Source organism: Triticum urartu, chromosome 6, assembly GCF_003073215.2.
Source record: "Triticum urartu cultivar G1812 chromosome 6, Tu2.1, whole genome shotgun sequence".
Taxonomy (NCBI): domain Eukaryota; kingdom Viridiplantae; phylum Streptophyta; class Magnoliopsida; order Poales; family Poaceae; genus Triticum; species Triticum urartu.
In genome coordinates, this window is record NC_053027.1 from 456,248,314 (window position 1) to 456,267,257 (window position 18,944).

The following is an 18,944-nucleotide window of genomic DNA, read 5'->3' on the forward strand; positions in this document are numbered from 1 at the left end:
CAGGCAAAGTCAAAGTATGCGGACGACGGACGGCGGCGCCGCCGCAACCGGGGACCGCAGAGAATCTACCCATCGAGATCAAGAAAAATCTCTCACCCATCGCTGTTGCACGCATAAAGGCAGGACATCAAAACATCTTTCGTCTCAATCTGCTCCAGTTCGGGTTCTCAGAATCTCATCCACCCTATCCTATCATCGGGAGAATTACGCGACTGCTCACTCATTCTCTTCGGTCAATCCCGGAGTACTCTGCAACTGCAACCACAAGTCCACAGCCGTTCCCCGCAAAAAAAAAAAAAGTCCACAGCCGTTGGTGGGGCACTGCAAATTCGCGATCTCGAGCCGGTGGCACGGACGAACCCGATGCGATTCGATGCGATGCCAGCGTCAGAGAGGTCCGCGCTAGCGGCTAGTCTTCGTCACACGGTACGATAGCGACGGCGAAAAGCGGCCCGCGGGGACGCACATCGGCACGGAACAAAAAGGGCTAGTAGGAGCAGCTCTGTTCCGACTCCGAGCGACGCGAGACGACACAGTGCCCTGCGGCCTCTTTTCCACACCCACCCCCAACCCCGCGCGGCGGCGCTCCCACGCTGACGGACCAGGCCACTGCCTCCCCCCTCCCCGTCCTCCACCTGGATCGCGCCCGCGAGCGTCTCCTCCGCGGAGACATGGCCGGCGACGACGGCAACGGCAACAGCAGCGCCGTCCGCGGCGGCGGCGGCGGGAGCGGCCAGGAGGAGGTCCAGATAGAAATCGCAGGTCAGTTCGCTTCTGGTTCGAGCGCGTGATGAGATATCTCGCTGGTTCCTTGGTTGAATTCGCCTCGGATACGTGGAAACCCTGATAGTAGGAGCTCACCTTCATGATGTGGTCGCGCGGCCCGTCTTTGGCTGGGGCACCCATGTCCCGTAGACAAACAAAACTGCTGTTTATCTTGGTTCGTCTCCAAGGAATTTGGTGGTCCGTCCGTTGGTGGGGGAGTGAGCGCACGCGCGCGAGGTGTTCGATGAATTGTGTACGGCATCATGGCCGTATGCAGTAACGGGTTTATTTACGAGCATGGCGAACTAGGCTTTGGATTAGTGTTTCCCTTGTAATCTGCATGCACGAATGTGAGTGCCAAATCCATGTTTCGTGCTGTGTGCTCTCCGGTGGTTAGCACTTTGCACGTGTGTGGTCATGCCACCCACCTCTACCTCTGCTGAGGGAGTAGGAGTTCCATGTGCATTCAAGTATTTTGTCAGTCATGCAAGATGCAACCCATGTGCATCCACGTATTTGGCCAGTGGTGAGAATCCCCTGTTTTTCGTTCATCTGACAGGGTTTTAAGGGCTGATGAGAGCAACAGCTAGACTCAATGCATCCATATGGATGGAATCCTGTTTGTTGGAGTTCGTCCAAACATTTTGTCATGTCTTACTATCATCCATGTTCGGAATTTACAGTTTGATTTGACCTGTTGGTATCGCTTTCCAATTGTAAATTGCAGGATCCTCCAAACCCGCAGTTTCCTTGGCCCATGAAGCACCCCCACAAAGCGCTCCGGTTAAGCACTGGCAATGGTGGTTGATGGTGGTACTGAACATGTTCTTCCTTGTGGCTGGTCAGACGTCGGCAACACTCTTAGGGAGATTCTACTACAATGAAGGTGGCAATAGCAAATGGTTGTCCACGTTTGTCCAGACTGCTGGTTTTCCGGTGTTGTTTGTTGCCCAATTTCTTTTCCGTCCAAAGTCACCTTCCACACAAGCAACTACCAGTAGCCCTGAAGCTTCTATCACCAAAATCACTCTGATATACATTGCCTTGGGACTCATCATTGCTGCAGACGACTTGATGTATTCCTACGGTCTATTGTATCTTCCTGTCTCAACTTACTCCCTCATTTGTGCTAGTCAGCTGGCCTTCAACGCCGTCTTCTCATATTTTCTCAATGCCCAAAAGTTCACCCCTTTGATATTCAACTCGGTACTACTCCTTACATTTTCCGCTTCGCTCCTTGGAGTTGATGAGGATTCTCCGAGCAGTAGTGATATCTCTCAAGGGAATCATGTATTGGGTTTTGTGTTGACACTGGGAGCATCGGCCACATACTCACTTATTCTGTCTCTCATGCAAGTTACGTTTGAAAAGGTTATTAAGAGGGAGACCTTCTCAGTCGTGCTGAACATGCAGATTTATACGGCATTTGTGGCTACATTGGCTTCTCTTGTTGGGTTGTTTGCAAGTGGTGAATGGAAGACTTTGGAGGGAGAGATGCACATGTTCAGCCCAGGGAAGGTGTCCTATGTAATGACAGTGCTATGGACAGCTATATCATGGCAGATAGCTTCTGTTGGAGTTGTGGGGTTGATCTTTGTGGTTTCATCACTCTTTTCAAATGTGATAAGCACTCTAGCTCTACCCATCATTCCTGTTTTCGCAGTGATTTTCTTTCACGACAAAATGGATGGAATAAAGATTATAGCTATGCTGATAGCCATCTGGGGTTTTATTTCATACGGCTACCAGTTGTATGTTGATGACAAGAAGTCTAGGAAGACTTCGTCCAGTGTGGAGGAGAATTCCTAATGCTTTGGTGCATTGTTTTCCAGACTTAATTTCTTGGTACTCAATGAGGTACTAGTTATTACTAGGCTTACTAGTAAGTTCATCAAAAGAAATATCATTTCTATATGTATAGAATGTTTTTACTTTCTTCCCTTTTCCTATGTAAGAGATGTATCATCATGGGAATTGGGAAATAAGAAGGCAAAAGTATTTCTGAGACGTGCTTTCCATATTTTGCATCGTCATGCTAATAGTTGGTTTCCTTAAATATTCTGGATGTGCTTATTGAACACTGCATAATGGGCTATTACTGTTGGTTTGGTTCGGTTTGGCCCTTGCGGGTAGTGAAAACTACTGATTTGGTCTGTTTTGCACTGTGAGTGGGAGTTTCGGACGTATGTGCCAGTTCAGATTCTACTATTATGTGTCAAATCCCTTTTCTTGGTGCCATATTTTCTAATTGGTCATCCAAAATATAGTTACAGAATAAAACCGTTTTGTGGCTTAATCTGGAGGAGTTTCTTGTTCTTCCTTTTGTGTTCAATTTCTAGTTGTCATCTTGTAGAGTGCTGACTGTTTAAGAAGCAAGAACACATGGAATAAATGTCTTCTCTCTTTTTGTTTCCCATAGACCATAACATTGGCTACCCGATTGGAAGCACATACTTGGTTAAAAGGCATTCATTGGTTTTGTCCAAATGAATACAGAGCATAACAAAGGCCTTGCAGCTTGTATATATATGAATTTTGTGCTCTATATCCCATGGTTTTGTACAAAACCGCATTACATCCCGTACCACATTATTTATTCATATTATATGCCATAGTATACAGAGCCTGAACAAAATATGTTCACCTCTTAATCTACTTGCGAATTGTGATGCATGGTTGTGAATTATAAAACCTTATGAGCAGCTCCCAAATTTTTAATTATGCCATCCCCAAAGAGGTCAACCATTGTTTGAAAGAAAAGAGGTCAACCGTCGAGGACCACATGTGTATGATGTAAGGAATCTACATAACTAGAATCAGAATACCTGGCTATGGTAATATTACCAAGCATTTTCTTACTAGTACCTTTGGTAATTCGAGGGCACAGTAAGAGCTTGGCAACATAACCATTCTGTTTGCAAGAAGTGCTTCGGCATATTTGATGATTCATGCAAGTTGAAGTTGACATTGGCTGAAAGAATCTTCATCGTGTTGCCCCATCATTGTTATAATATACCGTCTTAGGTTTCTTGATTATAATATTTTGACAGTCATGTGGAAGCAGCTATATTGTTTTCATCTGAACTTTATATGCATCCAACTTGGATTTGAGAGAAGTTGAGGAAATATGAACATGCTTGTTCGGTTGCTGTAGGTAATGGTGGCAGCAAATATGAACTACCCCTATGTGTTGTTATGGTATTTATGTGTTATATCTGGGAATTCGTACTTATGCTGCATAATTATTACTCTCTCTGTCAACAAATATAAGATGTTTTATATCACTATACTGTCTTATATTTGTTTATAGAGGGAGTATTTTTTTAGCCGAACCTGTAGGAATTCTTCCCACAGTTTTTTTTTACTGTGTTATGCAGAAGGGGGGAAAAACTAAGCTGAAGTTACAACAAAGAGCACAAAGAGTGCTCCAAAGTGCTGCATTATCTGAAGCTCTGCACCTTATGTGCTGCTCTGAATACTTCTTTCACTTTGCCCGGTGGACAATCCACTGCAACTCTTCTTCGAACTTGCGTCGACAAGCATACTGGCTATTCAGTCTTCAGGATTATTTTACTTACGTAATGAAGATTATGTGCTCCTCTTAGTTGGCCAAGGTGTTTGAGGCCAAGAAGCTAAAGGTTGTTCCTAATTCTCCTAGAGTGGCTCATCTCCAGCCACAGTATTTTTGAGAATCTGTTATTCTACACGGCAAGATGATCCAATCACCTTGTGCGTACAGTTTCGATTAGCACAGTCATGCGCTGCTTCACCATACGCCTGTGCTTCCGTTGAAACTTCCATGTTCACGGTTATCCAGCTACACCTGAAAACAGCAGGATGAGGGAGAAGTACGCGGCAGTCATCCTTGAACTTTCCCACCCAAAAGGTTTTCGCTGTGCCCCCCTTAAAACTTATCACCCAAGTGCTAAAAATGGACCGGAACTCGTCGGTGTTCGTTGAATACAAGGAAACGACTCAGAACTTTTAAAATCTCATAGTACTGAAATTGCCTGTGAACTTTGACTGGCCCCAGTTTGATTTTTTCAGCACGCATTCTCGAATCATCGAGTAAATAAGGATGGTTTGAAGAAGAAAAATGATGTACAGATTTGGTTCAGGTCATTTGCTCTCTTGCAAAATCTTCAGCAGTAGCATGCAAGGATCACAACACTAGGGCCATCTCAATGTTTTTTTTGTCTGAAGTGTGAGCAATTCTACTTTTGTTTTACCTTGTTTGGGCTGTTTCAGTTAAGCTGCATATTTCCCAGACTTAGTTATATATCCCAAGCTCCAGTTACAGGCTCCTTTTGATAGATTTCTTCTCTTCCAGGAAAGAGGGACTGCTGTTCAGAGACATGCATATCTTTCCCTGCATTATTTTGAAGCAAAGGATGATCCGAGACCGACGCCAAAGCTGCCTTTAGGAAGTTGCTGCTGTGTAATCGGAGGAACCATACATCCATAGCAGGTGATATACATTGCTTTATTGTGCGGTGCATACCTACAGTACCAATCATATGTTTCTATTATGAAGGTGAAGATATCTAATGCCAAATCATTGGGGGTGGCGAGGCTTAACTGCAGCATGTAGTTGCCCGCCACATCCTAGAAGATGCAACGTACATTGTTTAATTATCGTATAAAGTATAGCAGCTCATGGCAACACCACATTAGGTTTGTTGAAAAAGCGACGCATTAGCTGTAATCATGTTGCCCTTTCCACATAACATCCTTCTAAAAACATAAAAGCGATTTATTTTTAAGAAACCGTTTGGTGTGGATAGAGAAAAATAAGAGAGATACTAGTAGCTGTTTTAGTACGTGAACCAGCTTACATGATTGTTGGTTAGTTTATTATGGCTATTGATTATCCCTGTCTGTCTGATGGCCAAATCATTGTTTCCACCCTGTCTAGAGCATGTGCAGCAATTGCCGCCTTAATGCTGCATGAGTGGTCTGGTTAGACAAATATTCCCCTCTGGAGTTTGGTTAGGCCACATAATTCTTCTGGCGTGATTGTTATATACTTGCCACATGATGGGCACCCAACAAAATTACTTCAAGCCAAGCCAAGGTCACCTGCTCTCAGAATCTGCTTAGCGCACTGCTGAAGAGCGTGTGCTGGCAAGGATTTTTTCTCCATAAAGCTATTGGTATGTTTGCCTGTGTTGTGATACATGCATGCATGTTCCTGTTTGTCTATGATTGGGCTGTGTTTAGGTGACGAGCCGTTGGAGGAAAAGGCAAAGAAGTGATTTGGTTTGCTGAAATGCCGTGCAAATGATTTTGGCAGAAAGATTGCATGTGGGCCTCATGTTACCCTCTTTTAGTAATAATAAATTTATGTTAAAGAAAACATATGCATTGCACACTGCTGACGTTCTAGAGTCTGGGCAATGGGAAGATGCAGAAGGCAATTAATTTGACTTGGCTTCTTCTTCTCTTTACTGTTAAATTATTTCCATGCTTCAATGCATGTTTTGCTCGCAAATATCTGTCTGGCTAGAGTGTAGCTTGTGAGTTAGAACAGTGCTCCATTAGTAGCTAGGAACATAGCAGGAGATTGCAAGCAGCAGTAAAAGCAGGAAGGCATTGAATAATAATAATAATAACCGAAGGTTGCAGTAGATTTACATGGCAGCAACAGTTAACCCTACTAGTAATTGGGGGGGTGGTCAACCATGGGAGAACACTACGGAAGGCAAAACTGAGGACCCAAAAAAAGCCTTCCTCCCTCTTCTCCAATGCTCCTAGCAATGAGGGATGCATTCCCATCTTCAACAACAAATGGAAAATATCGACCGATGATGCATAAGGCACATACATATTGCTATTTGCTACTAGTAGTACAGAACAATGATTCTGAAGCATTTGGTTTACCAAAAGAAGCTTGTCCTTGAGGAGCTTCCCTTCTTCTTGGATGACTTGCCCTCGCCCCCTTTCTCCGCCTTGTTGCCGGCTTTCTTGCGGGAGCTCGTCGAGAACCTGGTGTGCCTGTCTTCTTCTTCCTCGTCCTCCTCCCGCTTCTCGCCGTCGTTGTCACCGTCCTTTCGATGGCCTTGGCTTTCTTTGCCGTCAGGCGACGAGGGCTGCGCCTTGACCTTGGCTGGTCCAGTCGAAGCATCGGAGGCAAGGGAGTCGTTGTCATCGCCATCGTCCTGGTATTCCTTGCCTCCTTTCCTGCCACGGACGAGGTAAGTGTAGCCATAACCATCATCGACATTGCTTCCATCGCTGCCGCTTCCCTTGCGGCTACCACCATCGTCGTCGTCGCCGCTTTGCATGGGGGAGACCAGGTACATTGTCCACCCAGACTCGCTGCTGTTGCAGCCCTCGCCACCATCCCCGGTGATATGGGAGGATTCCATGGCAGGCAGCCAGACAGGCAGGCGGGCGGGCAATGAGAAGATCTAGTGAATGAGAATGAAATGGAATGCAGAAACAAGAAGGGAAAACCAGAGAGGCTGAAGATAGCCAAGGGAACAGACGCAGCAGAAGTAGAAGTAGAGCAGAGAAGGAATGAATAACTACTTGGAGAAGAACACCGGATAGCTAGCTCTCTATTTATGCTTTCTCCGGGTCACTCATCAATGCAACACCGAGGAAGCCATTGTTGGCTAGTATCTTGTTTGTGCTAGCTCTTTGAATACCTACCTACATGAGGAGGAAGAGGAGGACATTGAAGAAGTCTCTGACACCCAGCCATCCCCTCCTCTCTTCATAGGAGAGGGCTCTGCTCTTGTGTTTGTGGGGAGAGGAGAGCGGCTGCAGGAGGGTGGCAGTGTCCTTAAATGGGAAAGCCAGCTTATCCTTCCAACTGTGTCTCATAACTTTCCCAACCATTTTGTTCTCTGTCTTGTCACCAAGCCAAGAGGAGGGGAGAGACCTGTTTCCTCCTGTGCACTGCGTACGTAGCAATAGCATTGTCACAGGGTTTTCATCTGCCGTTGCCCATGTGGCCTCGGCTCATGGTGGGGGGCCTGGCTGGTTGCCCATCTGCTCGCTCTTGTGGAGGCAGCCGTAGGCACATGCACAGCAGGGCATGCAAACGCAGGACATGTCTGTCCATGGCTCGAGGGGGGAAGGACATGAGTGAGCTCGTATGCCTTCTCTCGTGGTCGCCATCTGCTTTGCTCAACGACGGGTCATTCATTTGCACGCTCTTCACTGATATCATGTATTCACATGGGGGATTTTTCTGCAATAAGCTCATTAGGCCAACTCCAACGCACGACTCCAAACGTACATACTTTCGTCCGCTTGGGGTGACAATGGGGCCGTGTCCGCCAGATTTTTGGATGCGCCGGTCATGCGTCCAACACGCGCCCACATTTCGGCCGCATCTAGTCCGTTGTGCATATAAACCAACATACTAAAATGAAGCATATACAATGGTTCAAATTAAACATAGCAAATAGTTATACGTCCGAAATAGTCTTTAGAACCCAACCGAAAGAAAACAATATCAAATAGTCTCACAACCCAATCGAAATTTGTTTGCATGAAAAGAAATTAAACTGATAGATCTACTGGTTGCTAATGTGAGTCCATATGTGCTCAATCAAGTCATCCTCGAGCTGGACATGAGTACGCCAGCCCCACAATTCACAATGAAAATGGACAAATGGTTCGAAGGTTGCAGGAGGTGGCTGCTCAGGCTCAACATTTTCACCCTGGAAATCAAACCCTTGGTCATAGATGCTTTCATCACGCTCATCCTCCACGATCATGTTATGCATGATCAGACATGCAGTCGTCATCTCCCAAAGCTTGCATGCCTGCAGGTCGACTCTAGAGGATCCCCGGGTACCGAGCTCGAATTCGCCCTATAGTGAGTCGTATTACAATTCACTGGCCGTCGTTTTACAACGTCGTGACTGGGAAAACCCTGGCGTTACCCAACTTAATCGCCTTGCGGATTGGGTATGATCTTCACAAGAGTGGACCAATGTGCATAGATACCATCAGCAAGGTAATATCCCTTGTTGTACTAGTGGCCATTGACCTCAAAGTTGACCTTTGGACAGTGGCCTTTTGCAAGCCTTGCAAACAATGGAGAACGCTGAAGAACATTGATATCATTGTGAGAGCCAGCCATGCCGAAAAAAGAATGCTATATCCACAGATCTTGTGAAGCCACCACTTCAAGTATGATAGTAGCACCTTTCACATGCCCCTTGTACTGCCTATGCCAAGCAAATGGACAATTCTTTCACTTCCAGTGCATACAATCAATACTATCAAGCATGCCCGTAAAGCCCCTCTCGGCATTGACAACAAACAACCTCTCTGTATCAGCGACAGTTGGCTCTCTAGGTACTCAGGGCCAAACACTACCACCACGGCCTTGCAGAAACTATACATTGAGAGGATACATGTGGCCTCACTCATACGAACATACCCATCCACAAGATCACCAGGAATTCCATATGCAAGCATGCGGATAGCCGCATTGCATTTCTGATAAGAAGAGAAGCCAAGCTTGCCAAGGGCATCCTCTTTGCACTCAAAGTATGGATCATATGCTACCACTCCCTCCCGAATACGATTGAACACATGTCTCGCCATACGGAAGCGGGGGCGAAATTTCTGTGGTTTGAAGAGTGCGCTATTCTCAAAGTAATCGGCGTAGAGAAGGGTGTGGCCTCTCTCCCTATTGCAGTTCAAGGCCGGAACATGGTCGGGGATTGATCCCCTGTACCGAGGCCGCTTCATACTAATGTGGTCATGAACCACCAATGCAGCCGCCACTAGCTCTTCATCACCCGAGGACAAATCATCCGATGAACAAATGAAGTTGTGAAACAAAAACTCGTCCCCGCTATCCATGATACCTTGTGAGCAAAGGGTCGAACACCTTGCGGTCGTGGTGGAGAGGCGGCCGGAAAGAGCAAGCCGATGAAGTGAACCAAGGTTGGTGTTGATGGGGTAGGCGCACTGCGGCAATGCAACGACAGCCGGAGGTTGTTGGGGTCGACGGCCGGCAACGGGGATCGTAGCTTCTCTCCCATCGACGACAAGGAACCACGAACGCCGGCAAAAAACTCTATCGAAGCGCGGGCGTGGGGCGGCTATGACATGGCATGGTTATGGGGCGGACGACCTTGATGGAAGGCGATGCGGCCGGGAACGGGGGTGGTGGCGGCGGTGGCGGAGGGAAGATAAGGCGAAGAGAAAAGTGGTTGTGTCCCTGATGACCCACAAGTATAGGGGATCAATCATAGTCCTTTCGATAAGTAAGAGTGTCGAACCCAACGAGGAGCAGAAGGAAATGACAAGCGGTTTTCAGCAAGGTATTTTCTGCAGGCACTGAAGTTATCGGTAACAGATAGTTTGGTAGTAAGATAATTCATAACGGGTAACAAGTAATAAGTATAGAGAAGGTGCAGCAAGGTGGCCCAATCCTTTTTATAGCAAAGGATAATCCTGAGGACACATGGGGATTATCGTTAAGTTAGTTTTCATATGATTCACGCTCGTTACTTTGATAATTGGATATGTGGGTGGACCGGTGCTTGGGTGCTATCCTTACTTGGACAAGCCTCCCACTTATGATCAACCCCTCTCACAAGCATCCACAACTACGAAATAAGAACTAAGATAAATCTAACCATAGCATGAGACATGTGGATCCAAATCAGCCCCTTACAAAGCAACGCATAAACTAGGGTTTAAGCTTCTGTCACTCTAGCAACCCATCATCTACTTATTACCTCCCAATGCCTTCCCCTAGGCCCAAATCATGGTGAAGTGTCATGTAGCCGATGTTCACATAACACCACTAGAGGAAAGACAACATACATCTCATCAAAATATCGAACGAATACCAAATTCACATGATTACTTATAACAAGACTTCTCCCGTGTCCTCAGAAACAAACATAACTACTCACAAAGCATGTTCATTTTCAATACCAAAGGGGTAATAAATATCATTAAGGATCTGAACATATGATCTTCCACCAAATAAACCAACTAGCATCAACTACAAGGAGTAATCAGCACTACTAGCAACCCACAGGTACCAATCTGAAGTTTTGAGACAAAGATTGAATAGAAGAGATGAACTAGGGTTTGAGAGGAGATGGTGCTGGTGAAGATGTTGACGATGATTAACCCTCCCTCGATGAGACGATCGTTGGTGATGATGATGGCTTCGATTTCCACCTCCCGAAGGGGAGTTTCCCCAGCAAAATAGCTCCGCCGGAGCCCTAGATTGGTTCTTCCCAGGTTCCGCCTCGAGATGGCGGTACTTCATCTCAAAAACTTCCTTCTGATTTTTTCTAGGTCAAAACCTTTCATATAGCAGAAGATGGACACTGGGGGCTGGTCAGGGGCCCCACAAGCTCAGGAGGCACGCCTTGGGTGGTAGGGCGCGCCCCTAGGCTTGTGGCCACCTGGTGGGTCCCCTTCTGTTGTTTCTTCGCCCATTATTTTTTATATATTCCAAAACAATTCTCCGTAAAGTTTTAGGACATTTGAAGTTGTGCAGAATAGGTATCTCAAAATTGCTCCTTTCTGGTCCAGAATTCCAGCTACCGGCATTCTCCCTCTTCATGTAAATCTTGTAAAATAAGAGAGAAAAGGCATAAGTATTGTACCATAATGTGAAATAACAGTCCATAGTGCAATAAATATCAACATAAAAACATGATGCAAAATGGACGTATCAACTCCCCCAGGCTTAGACCTCCCTTGTCCTCAAGTGAAAACCGAAATCAATAATCATGCCCATATGTTTAGAGACAGAGGTGTCAATAAACTAAAATACGGACATGAGGGCATCATGATCATTAGAACAACAACATATTGTCATATAACTTCTTATGCTAAAGTGATAATTCATTCACAAGGTAAAGTATGAACCGGAAACTTTATTAAAAACTAATAAACTGTGATCTCGTTCATTGAGGCAATTGCAATTTATCATAATATAGGAAAGAGTCAATATAAGAGCTTTATCTAGCAAGTCCACATACTGAATCATCTCTTAGTCTTTCATAATTACTAACACTCACGCGATACTTATGAGATCAAAGCTTTAGTTAGACACATAGAAAGATAGTGGCTTATAGTTTCACCTCCCAACTATTTACCTCAAGGGTAATGTCAACAATAATAATTCATGATCACCTACATCCGGACGGATATGTATGTCTGGATCTTTCCCCAACACATAGTGCTTGCCAAAAATAGTAAGTGTAAAAGGAAGGGTGAAGATCACCATGACTCTTGCATAAAGGTAGAAAGTAAAAGTAAAAGATACGCCCTTCGTAGAGGGAAGCAGAGGTTGTCATGCGCTTTTTGGTTGGATGCGCAAAGTCTTAATGCAAAGGAACGTCACTTTATATTGCCGCTTGTGATAGAGAACTTTATTATGCAGTCCATCGCTTTTATTTCTTCGATAACACAAGTTCGTATAAAGCTTACTTTTCCCACACTAAAATATAGTGCATATTTAGAGAGCAATTTTTATTGCTTGCACCGATGACAACTTACTTGAAGGATCCTACTCAACCCATAGGTAGATATAGTGGACTCTCATGGCAAAAACTGGGTTAAGGGTTTTTGGATGCACAAGTAGTATCTCTACTTGGTTCTGAAGATTTGGCTAGCATAGGATGAGAAGCAAGCCCAACATTTTGGAGGATCCATGACAATATAACTTCTATTCGGATATAAGGGAACAAAAAACATTATGTTGTCTTCCTTGTCCAACATCAACTTATTAGCATAGAATATTTTAATGAGTGCTCACAATCATAAAAGATGTCCAAGATAATGTATTTATATGTGAAGCATTTCTTTCTTTATTACTTCTTATTAATTGCAACAATGAACAATACTATGTTTGTCAGCCGTCAACAATTTCATGCATCATACTTCTTATATGTGAAGTCATCACTCTCCATAAGATTCTTATATAATCTTTTATTTCTTTTATTATTTTTCTTTTCCAAGATCAAAGCAAGAAAGCAAAGCCTCAACTCAAAACTAATCTTTGTTATATAACTCTCACACTTGATTACATAGATAGATCATAAAGTAAAAACTAAAGGACTAGATCATACTAAAAACTTTTACTCTACTAGATCATGATTTAACCAAAAGGATCGAACTAAGAGAATCTCCACTCGTCCCCCAACAGCCCCCAGGGTGCCTTTTTTAGTGTCGGCGGCGAAAAATCGGCCCAGTCGCCCCCAGGTCATTGTTTATCGCCGGTTTAGGCCGAAACAACAACCGGCGAACCCGAGCCGAACCCAGCGCACCGGGGGCCGCCTAGGGGCGCCGGCTGAAGCGAAAAGGCGCGAGGGGCCGCGCTGTCGGCGACACCAGGCATATTCTTGATGTTTTTACCCGCCTTTTTCCTCCATTCCCCCATTGCTCCCCTCTTCTCCCCTGCCGTTCCCGCCATTCTCCTCATCAGACCCCGGGTGCCATGCCGCCGAAGAAATATGTGGCCCCTCGCGCCGCCGCCGATTCCACCTCGCCGAAGCAGAGGAAGGCGAGGGCACCGATGGCAAGGTCACCGGGCATGTCGAACACCGAGTGGAGGGCAGATGTTCAGCGCCGAGAGGCGGTCACCAGCGACCGGTGGAACGCGCTCATCATCAAGAGGGCCAGGGACACGGCGGCGGCGGAGCAGGAAGAGGTGTCTCACGCGGGGATGATGAACCTTCCGCCCGGCCATGGCCCACAAGCCGCATGGGGGAGCGAGTAGAGCGTCGCGTCGTCGACCAACTTCTTGCCGCCCCCACCACAATGGGGGTACGCACCCTCGCTTGGATGCTCCGACGGTGACGCGCATAGCGGTTTCAACCCCAACATCACCTTCCAGCATGGCATGCCGCCGCGTGCCTCCCCCTCCGGCTTCAACCCCGACCAGTGCGCTCCCTCCCCCGCGTTCACCGCCGGCCTCAACACCCAATACAGCTACTTGATGTCTACTACACAACTTGTTCTTGTAGACCCGTGTTGGGCCTCCAAGCGCATAGTTTTGCAAGACAGTAGCAATTTTCCCTCAAGTGGATGACCTAAGGTTTACCAATCCGTGGGAGGCATAGGATGAAGATGGTCTCTCTCAAACAACCCTGCAACCAAATAAAAAAAGTCTCTTGTGTCCCCAACACACCAAATACAATGGTAATTTGTATAGGTGCACTAGTTCAATGAAGAGATGGTAATAAAAGCATAGTAATGATAGTAGATATTGATTTTTGTAATAGGAACAATAAAAAACATCAAGGTAGCAATTGATAAAACGAAGCACAAATGCTATTGCAATGCTTGAAAATGAGGCCTAGGGTCCGTACTTTCGCTAGTGCAATCTCTCAACAATGCTAATATAATTGGATCATATAACCATCCCTCAACATGCGATGAAGAATCACTCCAAAGTTCTTATCTAGCGGAGAACATAAGAAGAAATATTTTGTAGGGTACGAAACCACCTGAAAGCTATTCTTTCTGATCAATCTATTCTAGAGTTCATACTAAAATAACACCAAGCTATTCTTTCCAATCAATCTAACCAAGAGTTCATACTAAAATAACACCATATGATACACATCAACCAACTCTAATGTCACCTAGATACTCCAATGTCACCGCGAGTATCCATGAGTTGATTATGCGATATGCATCAAACAATTTCAGATTCATAATACTCAATCCAACAGAAAGAACCTCAAAGAGTGCCCCAAGATTTCTACCGGAGAAACAAAGACGAGAACATGCATCAACCTATGCATAGATTACCCCAATGTCACCTTTGGAATCTGCGAGTTGAGTGCCAAAACACATATCAAGTGAATCAATATGATACCCCATTGTCACCATGAGTATTTCATAGCAAGACATACATCAAGTGCTCTCAAATCCATAAAAGTATTCAATCCAATAAATCTCAAAGGGAAAACTCAATTCACAACAAGATAGAGTGGGGAAAACACCATATGATCCAACTATATTAACAAAGCCCGCGATGCATCAAGATCGTGATATCTCAAGAACACGAGAGAGAGAGAGAGAGAGATTAAACACATAGCTACTGGCACGAACCCTCAACCTCGAGGGTGGACTACTCCCTCCTCATCATGGTGGCCGCCGGGATGATGAAGATGGCCACCGGTGATGATTTCCCCCTCCGGCAGGGTGCCGAAACAGGGTCTAGATTGGTTTTTCGTGGCTACAGAGGCTTGCGGCGGTGGAACTTCCGATCTATCGACCCCCCTAGGGTTTTTGGAATATTTGGGAATTTATAGGGCGAAGAGGCGGTGCGGGAGGCCACCGAGGTGGGCACAACCCACTTGGGCGTGCTTGGGCCCTCAGGCGTGCCCTGGTGGGTTGTGCTCCCCTCGGAGCTCCCCTCTGGTACTTCTTTGGCCCATCGGGTGTCTTCTGGTCCAGAAAAATCTCCAAAAAGTTTCACTGCGTTTGGACTCTGTTTGGTATTGATTTTCTGCGATGTAAAAACAAGCAAAAAACAACAACTCGCACTGGACACTATTGTTGGGAAACGTTGCATGGAAAACAACAAAATTCTGCGCACACGGCAATGAACTATCCATGGAGATGCATAGCAATGAGGGGAGAGTATCTCTACGTACCATCGTAGACCGAAAGCGAAATCATTTGACAACGCGGTTGATGTAGTCAAACTTCTTCAAGCTCCGACCGATCAAGCACCGAACGTACGTCACCTCCGAGTTCTGCACACGTTTAGCTCGGTGACGTCCCTCGTCTTCTTGATCTAGCAAGATGTCGAGGAAGTAGATGAGTTCCGTCAGCACGACGGCGTGGTGACGGTGATGGTGTAGTGATTCTCGCAGGGCTTCACCTAAGTACCGCGCAAATATGACCGGCGGTGTAAACTGTGGAAGGGGGCACCGCACACGGCTAACAATTGATGTTGTGTGTTCTAGGAGCCCCCTCCCCACATATATATAGGTGGGGGGGAGGGGAGCAGCCAGGGTGTGCCCCAAGTAGGTCGAATCCTACTTGGGGTCCTTCCCAATTCGGCCTCCCCCCTACCATAATTGCCGGAAGGAAAATGGGAAGAGGGAACAAGAGAAGGAAGGGGGGCCGAACCCCCTCTTCTCCTTCTCCTATTCGGCCTCCTGCCATAAGGGGGGCGCGCCACCCCTTGTGGGATGGTGTGCTCCCCTCCCATGGCCCATATGGCCCATATATTTCCCCGGGGGTTCTGGTAACCCCTCCGGTAATCCGATAAATACCCGATACACTCCGGAACACTTCCGGTGTCCGAATACTATCGTCTTATATATCAATATTTTCCTCTCGACCATGTCGGGACTCCTCGTGATGTCCGTGATCTCATCCGGGACTCCGAACAATATCCGGTCACCAAATCACATAACTCATATAATACAATATCGTCATCGAACGTTAAGCGTGCGGACCCTATGGGTTCGAGAACTATGTAGACATGACCGAGACACCTCTCTGATCAATAACCAATAGCGGAACCTGGATGCTCATATTGGCTCCTACATAATCTACGAAGATCTTTATCGGTTGAACCGTTATGACAACATACGTAATTCCCTTTGTCCATCGGTATGTTACTTGCCCGAGATTCGATCGTCGGTATCTTCATACCTAGTTCAATCTCGTTACCGGCAAGTCTATTTACTCGTTCCATAATACATCACCTTGTGACTAACTCCTTAGTCATTTTGCTTGCAAGGTTATGATGTGTATTACCAAGAGGGCCCAGAAGATACCTCTCCGATACTCGGAGTGACAAATCCTAATCTCGATCTATGCCAACTCAACAAACACCTTCGGAGATACCTGTAGAGCATCTTTATAATCACCCAGTTACGTTGGGAAGTTTGATAGAACACAAGGCATTCCTCTGGTATCCAGGAGTTCCATAATCTCATAGTCGAAGGAATGTGTATTTGACATGAAGAAAGCAATAGTAATAAAACTGAACGATCATTATGCTAAGCTAACGGATGGGTCTTGTCCATCACATCATTCTCCTAATGATGTGATCGCGTTATCAAATGACAACACATGTCCATGGTTAGGAAACATAACCATCTTTGATCAACGAGCTGGTCTAGTAGAGGCATACTAAGGACACGATATTTGTTTATGTATTCACACATGTATTAAGTTTCCAATCAATACAATTCTTGCATGAATAATAAACCTTATCATGATTTAGGAAATATAATAATAACCATTTTATTATTGCCTCTAGGGCATATTTCCATCAGTCTCCCACTTGCACTAGTCAATAATCTAGTTCACATCGCCATGTGACCAACACCCAGAGAGTTAATAGAGTCAATAATCTAGTTCACATCGCCATGTGATTAATACCCAAGGAGTACTAAGGTGTGATCATGTTTTGCTTGTGAGAGAGGTTTAGTCAATGGGTCTGTCATATTCAGATCCGTATGTATTTTGTAAATTTTTGTGTCTACAATGCTATGCATGTGGCTACTCTAGCTAATCGCTCCCACTTTCAATATGTATCTAGATCGAGACTCAGAGTCAACTGAATCGATGTCAAAGCATGCATCGACGTAACCCTTTACGACGAACTCTTTATCACCTCCATAACCGAGAAACATTTCCTTAGTCCTCTTTAAGGCACCTAAGGATAATTTTGACCGTTGTCCAGTGGTCTGTTGGGGAACGTAGCAGAAATTCAAAATTTTCTACGCATCACCAAGATCAATCTATGGAGTAATCTAGCAACGAGGGGAAGGAGAGTGCATCTACATACCCTTGTAGATAGCTAAGCGGAAGCGTTCAAGTGAACGGGGTTGATGGAGTCGTACTCGTCGTGATCCAAATCACCGATGATCCTAGTGCCGAACGGACGGCACCTCCGTGTTCAACACACGTACAGCCCGGTGACGTCTCCTACGCCTTGATCCAGCAAGGGGAGAAGGAGAGGTTGGGGCAGACTCCATCCAGCAGCAGCACGACGGCGTGGTGGTGGTGGAGGAGCGCGGGACTCCAGCAGGGCTTCGCCAAGCACTACGAGAGATGAGGAGGGAGAGAGGTAGGGTTGCGCCAACAGGGAGAGCAAATCACGTGTGTTGGGCAGCCCCATACCTCAAGTATATATAGGGGGAGGGGAGGGGCTGCGCCCCCACCTAGGGTTCCCTCCCTAGGGGTGGCGGCAACCCCCAGATCCCATCTAGGAGGCGGCCAAGGGGGAGAGAGAGGGGGGGCGCACCTAGGGTGGGCCTTAGGGCCCATCTGCGCCTAGGGTTTGCCCCCTCTCCTCTTGAGGATGCCTTGGGCCCTAGGTGGGGGGGCGCACCAGCCCACCTGGGGCTGGTCCCCTCTCACACTTGGCCCACGCAGCTGTTGGAAATATGCCCTAGAGGCAATAATAAATTGGTTATTGTTATATTTCCTTGTTCATGATAATCGTTTATTATCCATGCTAGAATTGTATTGATAGGAAACTCAGATACATGTGTGGATACATAGACAACACAATGTCCCTAGTAAGCCTCTAGTTGACTAGCTCGTTGATCAATAGATGGTTACGGTTTCCTGACCATGGACATTGGATGTCGTTGATAACGGGATCACATCATTAGGAGAATGATGTGATGGACAAGACCCAATCCTAAGCCTAGCACAAGATCGTGTAGTTCGTATGCTAAAGCTTTTCTAATGTCAAGTATCATTTCCTTAGACCATGAGATCGTGCAACTCCCGGATACCGTAGGAATGCTTTGGGTGTGCCAAACGTCACAACGTAACTGGGTGGCTATAAAGGTACACTACAGGTATCTCCGAAAGTGTCTGTTGGGTTGGCACGAATCGAGACTGAGATTTGTCACTCCGTGTGACGGAGAGGTATCTCTAGGCCCACTCGGTAGGACATCATCATAATGTGCACAATGTGATCAAGGAGTTGATCACGGGATGATGTTTTACGGAACGAGTAAAGAGACTTGCCGGTAACGAGATTGAACAAGGTATCGGGATACCAACGATCGAATCTCGGGCAAGTATCATACCGCTAGACAAAGGGAATTGCATACAGGATTGATTGAATCCTCGACATCGTGGTTCATCCGATGAGATCATCGTGGAACATGTGGGAGCCAACATGGGTATCCAGATCCCGCTGTTGGTTATTGACCGGAGAGTTATCTCGGTCATGGCGGCATGGT

At 46.0% G+C, this 18,944-nt stretch overlaps 2 protein-coding genes across 7 annotated transcripts; one reads left to right on the forward strand and one right to left on the reverse strand.

Annotated features, from left to right (window-relative positions):
- The first annotated feature begins 486 nt into the window (after nucleotides 1-486).
- LOC125514165 (probable purine permease 11) lies at nucleotides 487-6,191 on the forward strand. 6 transcript variants are annotated; one of them, XR_007286285.1, is made up of 6 exons: nucleotides 487-762; nucleotides 1,493-2,622; nucleotides 4,143-4,651; nucleotides 4,813-4,969; nucleotides 5,096-5,233; nucleotides 5,681-6,191. XR_007286285.1 is itself a non-coding variant. In XM_048679440.1 (2 exons), the coding sequence occupies exons 1-2, from the start codon at nucleotides 672-674 to the stop codon at nucleotides 2,572-2,574; spliced, it is 1,173 nt and encodes a 390-aa protein (XP_048535397.1). In that variant the 5' UTR covers nucleotides 487-671; the 3' UTR covers nucleotides 2,575-2,772. The 6 variants fall into 6 exon arrangements, 1 of the variants encoding a protein (XP_048535397.1); XR_007286284.1 differs by having other exon boundaries at nucleotides 4,143-4,403; nucleotides 4,505-4,969; XR_007286283.1 differs by having other exon boundaries at nucleotides 4,143-4,969.
- Nucleotides 6,192-6,335: 144 nt separating this feature from the next.
- On the reverse strand, nucleotides 6,336-7,640 carry LOC125514166 (protein SOB FIVE-LIKE 4-like). The gene has a single exon (XM_048679441.1). The coding sequence runs from the start codon at nucleotides 7,131-7,133 to the stop codon at nucleotides 6,642-6,644; it is 492 nt and encodes a 163-aa protein (XP_048535398.1). The 5' UTR covers nucleotides 7,134-7,640; the 3' UTR covers nucleotides 6,336-6,641.
- Between the last annotated feature and the right edge of the window lie 11,304 nt (nucleotides 7,641-18,944).

Bases quoted from the DNA above. Each gene is read 5' to 3' on its own strand.
- LOC125514165 (XM_048679440.1), top strand. From the start codon at position 672: ATGGCCGGCGACGACGGCAACGGCAACAGCAGCGCCGTCCGCGGCGGC. The intron at 763-1,492 runs GTCAGTTCGCTT...TGTAAATTGCAG, and splicing joins GGTCCAGATAGAAATCGCAG to GATCCTCCAAACCCGCAGTT.
- LOC125514166 (XM_048679441.1), bottom strand. From the start codon at position 7,133: ATGGAATCCTCCCATATCACCGGGGATGGTGGCGAGGGCTGCAACAGC.